The following is a 14,358-nucleotide window of genomic DNA, read 5'->3' on the forward strand; positions in this document are numbered from 1 at the left end:
TTAGGGATAGTACCACCCATAGTGGTCTGGACACTCCTACATCAACTATTAATCAAGAAAACGTCTTGTTGATAAGCCCAACAGCCAGTTTGATGAAGCCTTTTCTTAAACTGCTTTTCCTTCTTCGCAGATGTGTCAAATTCACAACTAAGATTAGCCTCACAGATAACTTTCATAAGTAAAAAGAATATAGATAGGAGATGAGATTATCAACCAAGATTTTGACTTGCTAAATCAAAGGTTATATTTTACTATTGGAAATAAATTTTCTTTTTATGCCTCTGTCATCACTAGAACTCATATGTGCCTGCTAGGAAATGATTTGATTATTTTTTTAAAGATTTACTTTTAAAAATATGTAACTGGAGTGTGCATGTGAGTGCAGGTGTCCATGAAAGCCAAAAGAGGACAACATATCACATGGCACTAGAGACGCGGGTGGTTGTGAACGCCCTGGCAGAGGTTCTGTGAACTAATAAGGGTTTTCTGCCAAAGCAATATGCACTATTTAAATAACTTAACCAACTTCTCCAATGCCCTATTTGATTACCTCTATTCCTACAGTTTATCCTAAGGAATATTTCTGAAGAGAAAATATGCATTCAAATGTTCCACATAGTTTGGATATCCTCAAGAGTAAAAAATAACATAAATTTAGAAAAAAATACAGTATTATTTATACACTTCAAATTTGCATGTAAGGGAAGGAGAATGAGTTTAAAATATCAAATGTCTTCAATTAAATCATTTTTTATTTTGCTTACAAATTTTTCAAACAGCAGAGTTTGTTATTTTTCATAGGACAAACATCATAGAAGGAATTAGATTGGGTAATCAGGATTTGCTCCTTTGACTTTGTTCCTCTCTAGAAGCATGAGTGGAAGTGGTTTGAGCACATCTCATACACAACCAATACATTTACTTATACATTGTTCAGTTTCAAAAATTGAATGATATTTAGTATTTTAGGAAAGAACGATCTCTTCAGAATAATGTGTGGATGATTTGACTGAACAGGCAAACAATGACACAACATGAATGTGATAACCTCACTTTCATATTTAAAACTCATTTTAGATCTCATAATTCCTAACAGTATTCTTAATAAAAAAAAAGTCAAGCCCTTTCTTAAGCAGGAAACAAGGTTAAAGACCACTGATTCCCCTGCTTTTAGTTTTTCTAAGTCTTTCATTTCTTAGAAATCAATTTCATGTTTGACTGAATATTTTTGAGTTTGAAAGCCAATTTAACCTCCGTTATTTTAAAAAGTAATTTTTTCAATGTCCACTGAGCCACCTCATCAAACCTAAAACAAAATAAGCAGAATCAGAGCCTCAAGTGATGCTCACACATCTCTCTTTCTCTTTGACATAGTTCCTCCCCCCTTTCCCTTTGTCCTCTTGACAAACACAACTCAGTAGTTCCTCTAGTAAACTTGGATATGACCTCACTAATTTTTATCCTTGAATATTTTTCCCAAGCATCATGAGCACTAACTTACTTGTGCTACTGTCATTAAAATCACCAAAATTTCATCCTTTTCCTGACTGACGATAAGTAGGTCAATAACATTATGATGTTCAGCTCTGGCAATGTTATTCCTTGTAGTCAGCCACATGGACATCAGCATAAATGATTCATGCCTTCCTGCATACTGTGTTGTTAAGCAATGCTGAATAGCAGGTTAGGTGTATTAAAAGAATTCTTACTTGAATACTTTCAAATTACAATGAGTTTATTGGAATATAACTTTCATAAAAGAGAAGCATCTGCATAAAAGTAAAGCAGTGCCTCAATAAATAATAAACAAAATAAATTTTATTGTATATTCATTTTCACAAAGAAACATTGAGCCCATTATTTTTTGCATAATTAGATACACTACCATTACTGATAGATGAATTATCAAGATATTTGACTCTCAATATAATTTTGTAATTAGTTATCTAATTTTAAATATCTCTGCTTAATATCTATGTTTAAAAGAGTAATAAACATGTGTTGAAAACCAGCAAGTGATTTCTTTACTGGTAATATATAAACTGGGATTGACATGTAAAACAAGCTATTTAAAATTAAAATAAAAACCAAGTGTAAAAAATTAAAAAAAATATATAAACTTCTTAGATTCTCTACTATATTAGGATTGGTCTTCATAGAATTAATGCATATATGGAGGTACTCAGTTTTGTATCTTGCTTTTTCTTATGGGTGTGCTAAAGGAAAAACTGAAGAGTAGTGTATGACCTGACATTAGAGCCTCATGGGTTTGCCTGAACAGTTGGATCTGTGTATATGGTTTCTCTACTGAGATTTGATTTATGACATCCACTGTTTTCTGCTTGATTGTCAAGTGAAAGTCTGTGCTGACTCGACCAGGCTTTAGTGATCTTGTCTTCCTTATGCTCATGTTTGCAGAATGCTGTCAATGAATGGGATATTTTGTAGTCATTCACGATTTACTATAAGAACTTTTATATACATTGTCATCAAATCAATACCACACTATAAAATGCTCACTATCCTTCAAGCTAATCTTCTTTGAAACAGAACTTGCTAGTCTTCTTTGAAACAGAACTCTTAGTGATGAAGTTGGAAAGTGTTACAATCTGTTCTTCCTCAATGAAAATATCAAGCAAGAAAAGTCTTGACGATGCTGCAATCCTTTAAGACTGTCAATAAAGGAAGGTCTTTGTAGTGATTCATGGTTTATATGTTTCCAAGGTTGAATTACAGAATTATGAACTGTTGTGTTGGCTGAATTGTCCTTGCTCTCCTGGGTGTTCCTAGTGACTATATTCATGTTTGGTTCTTCCAGATTCATTCATTGTCTGCATGAATTTCAAAGGGAATAAATGCCCTTATGTGCCCCTTGAGTTTAGAGCTAAATGTAAAATAGAAGATCAGAGAAAGTAAGCTAAAACATCATACATATACATTCCATACATAGACTAGAGCTTCAGCACTTTGTTTTCTCATGTGATTGATCCTCTAGAGTTGTTGACACAAAGAGAAACTACAGACATCTCCCAGAGCAAGGCACTGTAAGCTAGTGCCTAGAATATTGAGATTAGGCTTTCAGAAAGCTCATGCCAATAGGAAGGAAAGCAGATTTCTTTATCCCAAGTCAATTACAAGTTTATAGATGAAATGAAAAGGGGGAGGGAGGGTAGGTCAATGCTTATGAACATTTCTCACAGAAATTATGTCATGAAGGTAAAGGAATATGAAATTGGATAGTGTTTCTGATAAATAGAATTGTGTGTTCAGACCAAGATGCAAATAGTAAGGCAGCACTTAGGACTTGAAATTTCCAGAAATTCTTCTGGGCCCTATTGCCTAAAGACACATTTACCATCCCTCCCTACTTTCCATCAGTTTCATTACTTCATAAATCTCTCAAATGTAAGATTTAACAGAGTCAAGATGGAGAATATGAGCTGTAAATAAAGTAAATCTTAATCTCTACATGAAGAAAAATACATCTTATTTGCCTCAGTAATTCCGCAGGGAAAAGGTGATTCATGCTTATTCACTTATGTTCTGGTTGTGAACCTAGCTCTTAATGGTTGAGCCATATCTCCAGCCCTCATGCGTATTCTCTAATATCTTCAACTTTGTTCACTTACTGTCCCACTCTCTTTATTGTATCAAGGCATTTATACAGCCTTTTATTACTGGAACAACCACTGAGCCCACTTTCTATTTCTAATCTGCCCCTCCTTAAATTTATGTACCATGCAAATGCCAGACAATTTACAGGGCTTCTCACTTCAACAGCATTAATAGAAAACACATCTGAGATGTCAAATTCACCACTTGATGTCCCATGCCACTCAAGCCTCACCTGTCTTCACCCATTTTCTGGTTCTTTGTTTAAAGACTGAAAGTGTGCACAGATTTTTAAAGACAGTTTGGAGACTGTATGAGTCTAAAAATGTATGACTCTTCCTGTAAGGAATTTAACATGCTAAGGCCAAAGTCAGGCTAATTATAGACAAAAAGACTAAGAGAAAATGTTAGCAATGAAATGAGAGAAAGTATAAAAAAGATTAAGAAGAAGTACTTATAGACTGGACTCTACCTTTAAAGAGGGGTTTCGCTGGGAGTGTGAAGTTCTCAGTTTATAATGGTGCTGTCCAATCTACCAGCTGAGGCTTTAGTATGATAAAATGCCAGTAGAAGACTGGTATGTAAGGGAGAGCATATAAGGCAATGAAGACAATATCAAGAGGTTTAGTTGTTATTTTCCAGGCAAGATTGTGCAATAGTGATATAAAATGAACTACAAGAGACAAATTTTAGCAATATTTCAAATATATTTCATATAGCATAATGTTTTCCAACTGTTTTAACAGAAGGATTCTTGTGTGATAGCATCTTGGAGATACATGAACAAAATTCTGGTGTCTCCAGATAGGCGTCCAGTGACAGATACTACCAAAGTCCAGTTTTTTGACCTAACAGGTTTTACTGAGGTTATTTATAGGAATATACAATATGGGCTACTTACAAGAATAGAAATGACTTAAAAACAATTACATCACTAAAGCCAACCCGGAACAGGTGACAGCTCTCAAAGGTGGAACTCTTGAATGCACTGCACAACTCAGGCAGCTCAGCAGCATAGGTCCCCTTCCAAATGGCTCAGTTGATCTGAGCTCCTTCCAGGTATTTAGGCGGTACTCTGTTTCCTTTAGGCAACTTGTCTTAGAGTGTTTGTCAACACTCATTATAGCATATAGATGCTTGTGGAGGGAGAGAGCTGGTGAATCGGGTCAGTATTAGGTACTTCCCGAAGCCATTGAGTTGTTTACTTCCTGGGTTTAACAGGCTTCCTTTCAGTTTGGAAGGTTTCACCTCCCCTCAGAGCACCATGCTATCTTACCTCTCTTTTAGTATCTGTTGTCTTGCTCAGTTTCCTGCAAGATGATCAGGTTTAGCTGGGAATAAAATTGTTGCACCACAAGGATGCAGTCATATTTTTAAATTGCTAACATGTTTTTACAGAAACTCTGGAATGGAGAGGGTGTGAAGGCAGGAACTAGTTAGGAGGCTACATCAGTTCCTTGGGGTTGTTGCTAACAAGTGCCATGAATGGATGTAGCACATAGACTCTCTTCTGCAGAACAGAAGTTTGAAGTCAACATGTGCAGGGCCACGTTCTTTCCATTCTCTGGGAAAGGAGCCCTCCTGGACCTTTAGAGCTGCTGGCAATTTGTAAAGTTATCTGGCTTTATCTGGAATGAAAGATAGATTTAAAAAAATTGGGCATTTTCTTAATTTGACCTCATCGTTGTGACCACTACTTCCACCTCTATGTGGTCTCCTTGCCAACTTTTCTGTGATACTGTGTGAATGAATTTCTTTTAGGGATACCAGCCACATAACTTTAATAGCATATTAATCAACCCAGTCTCATTTAATGTTGTTGTACCTTCCAGGACTCTAGTGAAAATAAAGTCATGTGCAAAAGTTCCAGGTTGGCAGACACTTTGAGGAATTGTCATTTAATCCATACCAGAGGCTATGGGAATAATAGGTGGTATTCTGAACACAATTAATACCCCTCTGTGCAGCACCCACTCCTTACTTTTAGGGGATTAACTAATTAACTAATTAAGAATCTTCATTGTGTGGAGATTCTCAATTTGTTGCGCCTCCTTGGTAAGAGCATGAATTAATAAGAATAAATAGATTGGTTAGCTGCCCATAAGCACAAGAAACAAAAGGAACAGTTGAATTATCTACCACTAGTATTTGATGGTGTTCAGAAATGTGCAAGGTGTTGAGGCATATTTAACAATTTGGATCTACAATAATGGTGCCAGAATTGAGTGCAAGCACACTTTTGATTCATATCATCACCCGACAAATCAAAACCCCATGCTTCCCATTTAGAACATTATATATCTTCATCTGAGCTGCAAGTATTGCTAATAATTCCAATCTAATCATCCTCTCTCCTGATTTTACAGATCAAGCTACTGCTTAAATGAAGTGAACTGAACTCTTCTTAAAGATAGATATGTATTCAGTTTGTGTGATCTCCTGTAGACAAACTGTTCACAATTTTCAAATGTGCTGTGCAATGTGCTTAGCTGTACATCTGGTAAAAAATCAACAACTACAAAACAGTTTCTTTGCGGAGGGCTCCAGGAAGTTTCTTAATTCAGTTATCATGAAGCCCAATGAAAATAACATTTTTCAGATGCTTATTGATCTGACACTTCCTCTGTTTGTCTTTATACTTTTGACCCACTGGAATCTTTTGTTTTGTTTTGTTTGTTTGTTTAATAAAACAAAATTGCGACTCCTATCCCTGCCTCTTTCTGAACCTGTTAACTCCCCACACGACTTTTCTGGTGAAGCAAACCAAAAATTGAAGGCATTTCTGCTGCAAGCATGTGTGAATTCCAGCCCAGCATTGTGAGTGGCACTCACAGAACAGAATCCTAATTATTGGGTTCATAAATCGGGCCTTTTAAAAACTGGTGAATCAGTGATGCTATATCCTATCTTACCAGCTGCACTTTGCTCATGATTTGAAAACCCACATTCAAATTGCAGTTTTAAAAGTATGTATTTATTACTCCATATCATTCTGTCCAGGAAGTTAATAATATGGAGAGGGTCAGGCTAGGGTCCAGCCCAATCTAGTACACACTAGATCTTTATCTTCAGAGTCTGAGCATGTGTGTGTGAACAACTCAAATCAGTCCACCAACTCTGTATCTTCCAGCACTCAACCACCCACTCCTTAGTTGACTCATAGTTGAAGATCACGGTGACAATCATGTACCTGGCAGGCAATCACACTCCAAAGGCATGCAGGAATTTCTAGCCTGTGATGATGTAGCTTGAGTCGCAGTCGTTGACAATAGTAGTCTGCTGATGCCGGTCTGCTCTCATTTGTTAGGGTCTGCTCCTCACAGACCTCCAGTTTCACTAGGTCCTGTAGGTCAGCTCTCAAGTTCTGCTCATGTATCCTGAAAAACAGCATGACTAGATTTGAGCATCAAGGAAGTTGCCATTTGATGATGGGATTTCACTAAAAAAGTTGTCCTATGTCATTGGCAGTTCCCAGAAAGCTTAAGGAAGTTTGTTTACTTGGCTGCTGAACTTCTAATTCAGCTCATGTTTGCAGTGATGCATGCTCACTAAAGGGGTGCTAAGAATAATCAATGGGAGCTCTGCAAGTTGACTTTGCCCCCCTGTGCTCATCCCTGGCTCTGGCATTGTTAAGCAATCCCAGTGATTTTGTGTCTTGGTTTTGCTGTTGTGTTATGAAAATGATTCTTATTGCTGACATCAAAATCCAATATATGATGATGTCAAAATTGCATTGACCCACTTAATTCATAGATTAAACTTGATCCACCATGTCACCTGGATTTTCTCATAATGAATTACCTTACTTTTTCATTCGAAAAGTTAGCTTTTGTGCTAACTTAATTATTAACAGTATTTCATTTCCATTATTATTACCTCTGGATTCGTGATGTCAGGCTCATACTATTTTAAAAAAGACTGTGTTCTTTTAAAGGTTTTAGAAAGCAGTTCTCCTAGTTTAAACCTATTCTTTGCCAAACTCTCTTCTGTAAATCAGGGATAACAAGGATTTTTGTTGTTTTGGTCTTTAACCTCCAGTTACACAGCTCTGTGTGCAGTGACTACTATCTGTATCTCCTATAGCATCCCACCATGGTTGCTGTATAAACCTTCACAGTTGATGCACTCCTCTTTGTCTATGATAGCTTTTCTGTCCACTGAAGGTCTTATGCAAATCATCATGGTTCATTCCAGTGTCTTGAAGCACCTTCTGTTTTCTTCTCTTCATTTGATAGTTTCAGGTCTGACATTTAACTTTTTAGAAATATTTAAAATTATTTATATTTTATCTTATGTATATGAGTATTTTGCCTGCATGTATGTCTGTTTACCACTTGTGTGTCTGGTGCCTGCAAAGGCTAGAAAAGGGCCTAGAATTCCATGGGATTTAGAGTTAAAAGTGGCTGTGACCCACTGGAAATGAAAGCTTGGTTCTCTTGAAGAACAACCAGTGCTCTTAACTGCTAAGCTGTCTCTCCAGTACCAAGTGCTTGGTGCATTTTGAGTTGGGTTGTATACAAGGGGGGAGTCAGGTCTGGCTTCATTTTCTAAAGTTTCATTAAAGAAAAGCTTTTACTGTCTTTTTCATAGCTCTTTCTAGCATTTCATCCTGTGACACTTGCCTTTTGTAATGCTGCTTCAGTGACATGTGATGTAATTAGTACATGGGCAAATGAAAAAGTGTACCACGACCGTGTTCAGCTTGAAATCTATTATAGTAATCACTCCAGCATTATTATTTTTACTTAGGATATCTGAAGTGTGTGGGGAGGGATGTGTTTGATTTTATATAAATTTTAGGATTTATTTTTACTACCTCTGAGAAAAATGTAGTGTGCGTTTTGATTGAATTGGGTTTGCATTGAATCTGTAAATTGTGCCTTTGGTAGGATGTTCATTTTTACTGTGTGAGTTCTACTAATTCATAAGCATAAGCGATTTTTCCATTTTCTAGTGTCTTCCACATTCTCTGTCTTCAGGGTTTTACATTTTTCATTCGAGGGTTTCCACAGTTATTACCTTGATTAGTTTTATTCTCCAGTTTCTCTGTTTCTTTGTTTTGAGAGAGTGTGTGTGTTTCCAAGATCCCTTTACTAGTGTGTTTTCTATTTTTGTGTAGAAAGACCACTATATTTTAAATAACTGTTTTAAGTTTTTTAAATTTATCTATTTTGTGTGTATGAGTGTTTTGCCTGTACATATGTCTGTGCACCCCTTGCATTGCTGGTGCCTGCAGGGGTCAGAAGAGGGTGATGGATCCCTTGGCATTAGAATTTTTGATGATCATGAACTGTCATGTGAATGTTGGGAATCTAACCTAGGAGAGGGAGTGTGGGGATGATGCCAGTCAGTGAAGTTAGCATTTGTGTGTGGATAGAATGTGTTGTGTATGTGGAGTCCACGAATGTCTCTTTTATCATGCACACACCTGCCCCCCCACATGTGCTCTGAATATATAAGATACATAGAATGTTTTTAGAATATTCTGCTCTGATTAACTGTCATGTGCATTAAAGGAACTTCATGCCTTCTCAAAATTTGGCTTTCACATGTTTGTGTTGCCACATTGTTCTCCTTCTAAATTTGTGTTATAACTCAACATTAATCCCTTCACGAGGAAAGGAAACTAGAGTGGTGGTGGTCGAGGGGTCGTGGGGAGAAAATCAGGGAGTAGCAAAGTGGGAAAAGTGAGGGGAAGGAGAATTCATTAAAATATGCTTCCTGTGAAATGTCATAATGGTATCTAATACCTTGTATATTAATTTTTAAATCATTAAAATATTTTAGATGAAAAAACCCTTATCCCTCCACTCCTGAGTCCTGCTGTAAAATGCATTACGGATAATATATATGGCAGTAGGTATTCTATGAATTTGTAAACTTCATAGGCAATGCATTGGTATGTCTGAAGCAATCTGTAGTTCCTTCCCTGGAAAAATATAACGGTGTAAAGTCTGAAAATAAATATAAACACGTGGACATCAAGAATATTTTGTTACCATCTTGCAATAACTGATTGTAAATGACTACAGAAATTATATATTTGGTATGTCTTCTTGCATATATGCCATAGAAATAAACATTCCTTTATAGCTTTTCAGAGATGGAAAATCTTTATATATAAGAACACTAAGGTTGAAGACAGGAAGGTTTTAATTTTAAGTTCTACTTACTGTCTTGGGTGGTCTTTAACGCAGTTTCTATTTCATGTACTTAAGTGACACTGATATTTTGAAATGACCATCGCATGCATAAATTGTGCATATTACTTGCTTCAGTGCCTGACATCTAGCCTATACCACATTATTTGCATCTGCTGTAAGGAGTTATAATTACAATGGTAAAGATTACAGTAGAAAGAAAATGTAAATGTCATTAAATACTCCCCATAAGTTCAAATACTGTATTTTTGACTTATATACATTTATTTATTATGATAAAAGGTGTCTTTTGTTATATAAACAGTGTCATGTTATCTCTAACCTACAGGAGGTTTGGACAGAAAAAAAAATAATTGTACTCAAGCAGTAGCACCCAGCACCCCAAATCAACACACATTTGGTACCACAAGCATCAGCAAATATAAATCAGGAGACAACTTTTTCATCTCGACTCTCTACAAAATCTGCTTTGTTTCTATACTTTATGCACACATATTTTTTATTAATTTTAAATGGGAGAAAAGCTACCCTATGTGTTTTAATTAAAAGAAATATCAAATTGCTAACTGCTTGGAAAGGAAAAGCTAAAGTTAATTATATAAGCACACTAACAGATTTACTTGTAAAAGTGCCTGTGAGAAATTGAATCAATTTAACCTTCCACTATCCCCCAGAGGGGTTGGAGACCCTGTGTTTGCTTGCCCTGAGGGGATTAGGGGGCCATTAAAAAGCACAGGTGGCTAAGAACTTTGCTTTAGCTTATTGCCAGATGCCCCTGTTTCTTCTTATGCCTCATATAAGGCCACAGACAAGTTGACATCTGTATTGGCATTTATCTCAAATAGATTCCTGATCTTTCAGTTACAGAATAGCACTTCAAGAAGGAAGCTACTTTGCAGTCATTTGTGCAGGGTTCTGTCCTGTCTGGTCTGGCCTTGCACTCTGGTCTCATCATTTGACACATCTGCACTTTCTGGACTGCCTTGGATCCACTGGCTTCATTCTCCAGTTCTTTCTTTCCTGACTCTTCTTAAGCAGTTTTTGAACTTGTAGCTAGTTAGGCCTACTATTGCAGCAATCTCTTTGACTTCAGTTATTTATAAATACTATTGCCCCCCAAAGCACCATGTTATACTTATTTCTACATAAAGTTGGTCCCCAAATAATTCAGCTTTCTTTTCTTCGCTGAGGTGTCAAAAGCGTCTCCATCCAACCTACAAACTTGTGTATGCTTGCAGAATTACAAGACAACTTTGACAGTTGTGTTCAACTGCCTAAAACAAAGGGCATCACTCATCCATAAATGACACAGTCACTCTTATACTAGAAGGAAAGAGAGTCCAGTGGGATGGTTTTGATGGGAAAACTAAGCTGCAAATATTTACACTAATTAAAAAAACATCATAATTGAGTGCAAACACACACACACATATGCACACACTGATTCATGAATTTGAGATTAATCAAATTTTAGTAAGCAAGAAATATTAGCATAGAAGCACATAACTTATCATCATTGTGATTTTCTTTTTTTCACTTTGCAGGAAAAAGTACAGCATTTACAGAAGGCTTTTGCTTCACGAGTAGATAAATCCACACAGACTGAACTTCTGAGCTGTGATGTAAGTAGCTATATGAAACCATTTTTATCTTCCTTATTCGTCTTCAGACTTCCACGGCTTATTTACCTCTGCTGTGGTGTCCCGCGTTGACTGAATACACTTGAGCTGTGCTCTATTCAACATTTGTTCTCAAACAATCCCCAAACACCTTGTTGAACTGAAAAAGATAATTCCAGGCACCAAGCGGCCTACCAGAATCATATTAATGTTTTTAAATCAACATCTCTAACATGCTTTTCTGAGCTAGTGAATTTTAAGGCACATGAAAACATTCATAAGAGTACAAGGATAATTTGTTTTTAAGAAAATTCTAATTTATTTATTCACAATTTAATAAAGTTATTAGGTTTGCAATAACCTAAGGCCAAACATTTTTATATGCAGGCATGCAAAAGAAAACCTCCAACTTCACAAATAGTTTTACAATAATGTTTTAGCTTTTGGGCTTTAGTGTAGGCAATGCAAGTAATTTAATTAAAAGTTAGTATTTTTTCTTCATGTAAAATACTTGCTGATAGGATTGTAAAATGTGGTGTAGCCTGATATTCCTCCAGAAATCCTATATGATTTTGTAAAGCTGATCTAAATAACAGTCTTTTTCTTTAGCATAGCTCTAAAATTTGTATTCTTGCTGAATTGCTTTCTACTCCTCTCTACAAAAAAAGGAATAAAAAGGAATTCTCTTGCTCATTGCCATCTAAAGGAAGACACTTAGAAATGCTGATGAGAAGCTGTCACTACTTCATTGACAAGAAACCACACACATTCGGTCTTGAGCTTTTTGAACATATGCTTATATTCATATTTCAATCAGATAACATAAATGTAGAAGTCACTCTTGTATTCCCATAAAACTACATCAATTATTAAGGTACTACATGTCTCCTTCACAAAATAAAACAGTTTTGAGTTCTAGTACAAATTGTTTTTAAAATTTAATTTCAGTTTAAAGATACTAAAATCTCTGTTTTTCTGGGGGGAGGGGTTCTATAATATTCATTTTAATGTTTTTACTAGATGTATAAATATTCTACAGATACTAACATCATTACAGCAATGTTTCTAGCCTGGTTTCTAGTTTTATATGTTATGTATATGCTGTTATCTTTATGTTTAAAAAATTGTTACTTTTATAATTTTAAGATAGTTTACAGCAAGTAACCCATTGTTTACCTCTTTTGAGGGACTCCTCCCCTGCTCCCGACAAAACAATTGTAAATATATACATATGTATCAGTTCTTAGGGTGTAATCCCAACATGTATTATAGATAATTATCTGTGTATTTCTAAATCAGGAGGTCAGAAAAGTTTCAAAAAGAATTATAAAAGTGCAATCCCCATCAAACTGTATTGCAATATACATCATAGCACATGTACATTGCAGGCTAGTTTAGGATCCAGCTACTTCAAAGCTCTCAGTTCTTAACTGAGTTATCTGAATTCTGGGATGGTGAAACCATTTCTCTTTTTAATCATGGAATTTGTGAGGTGCCTGGATTATTGGGAAAAGTAATGCATTGTTAATACAAAGACAAGGAGGACCCATATGCATTTGAGCTTGATTTGGGAATTAATATTTGGGTACCTGCATTCAAACTGGCTCAGTGACTCAATAGACAAATAATATAAGACTACTTTGCAACAGTGTTAAGTTTTAGGTCCCACTGTGAATGATGGTGAGAACTGGTGTCTGAGGGGTGAATACTGCCTGTTGGAAATAACTAAGCTGTAAACATTTACACTTAAGACCTCAGCATTCTGCCCCCTCTTTCGAATGTCCTTCTCTGTGGCTCATTATATTCTTTTATTTTTTGCAGAATACATAGTAATACTTGACTTTATAAATATGTAAATAGAAAATTTAAAAAGGAGTAAGGAACACGATAGTTCTCTTAAAGTCCTCATGATTCTTAGCTTGTCTTCATGTGATGAAGGCAAATCAGTCCGTGACCTGAGGCCAAGTAAGAATATCTCCTTGGTAGTGATACCTAACGCATCCCCTCATACAAGCACTTCTTATAGTTTGGAGAGCTGTTAACGTAGGACAATACTCAGGTCATGTTGATATGCTTAGCATTTCCTAGTCATTTATGTATAACATAATCCAAAAAACCAGCAAATGGATGACTAAATGCACAGAAATTTAGGGAAGTAACTATATTTAGCTACATGCATGAACTGCAGTGTGCTTTCTATATAAAACTTGAGGAAACATTGTAACTAAATTAAAAGTAAGAGGTTTTTATAAAGATGAGTTGCATAATGACTAGGACACATGCGACTAGTCCACACTTCAGGAACAGGAAGTGTCACCTATCAACTGCAATATTTATTTGTAAATAATTTAACTTTCATGGGCATATGAATTGCTATCTTTACACTTTCTTCATAATATAAAATTATTTTATGTTAGAACTTTAAACACACACCTATATATGTATATAAAACATCTATTCATAATTTTCTCAAGCTTCTTAGGAAGGAAAGAATTTTATAGAGACCTTGTACATCATCATTAGTTCCTATGCTTCTCTACTGGTTTTTGGAGCTTTCAATATCAACCACCATTTGCTCTTTATGGACCAATTGTGATCATGTGTCTCATGGGTGAATGTTAGACTACAAAAGGCCAAGTCCCCATTAGCACTGAGGACATGGCTTTCGCTACATATGCTGCCTAAGAAAGGAATCCATAGGAGCACAAAATAAAATATGTTAAAAAAACAAAGGCCATGATAGACAAATTTAAAGGTTTTTAAAATAAACTCTTTCATGAAGCAATTTTATCAAGACTCCTGAAACCAAATAATTTCTTAAGTGTCAACTGCAATTTACAAACTTAATAGTAGACAGATGGGTAGAGTCAAGAAGCAACACGCTTCCCTATGAGACCGTATCAATTGTTGAGTTCTCTCTGATTGCATCACCCACATGTAGTGGCCTCCATATAACACATACACTG

General features: G+C 35.9%; 1 protein-coding gene across 4 annotated transcripts in view; it reads left to right on the top strand.

The window, feature by feature from the left end:
- Ccser1 (coiled-coil serine rich protein 1) overlaps positions 1-14,358 on the top strand; it is a 1,057,181-nt gene that overhangs the window by 532,207 nt on the left and 510,616 nt on the right. For all 4 annotated transcript variants that reach the window (XM_040737638.1, XM_021230621.2, XM_040737639.1 and 1 more), the window contains one exon: positions 11,318-11,395. In XM_040737638.1, the coding sequence (XP_040593572.1) occupies positions 11,318-11,395 (78 nt within the window). The remainder of the gene's footprint in view (positions 1-11,317; positions 11,396-14,358) is intronic.

The sequence above is a fragment of the Mesocricetus auratus genome, unplaced genomic scaffold (genome assembly GCF_017639785.1).
Source record: "Mesocricetus auratus isolate SY011 unplaced genomic scaffold, BCM_Maur_2.0 Super-Scaffold_100676, whole genome shotgun sequence".
Classification (NCBI taxonomy): Eukaryota; Metazoa; Chordata; class Mammalia; order Rodentia; family Cricetidae; genus Mesocricetus; species Mesocricetus auratus.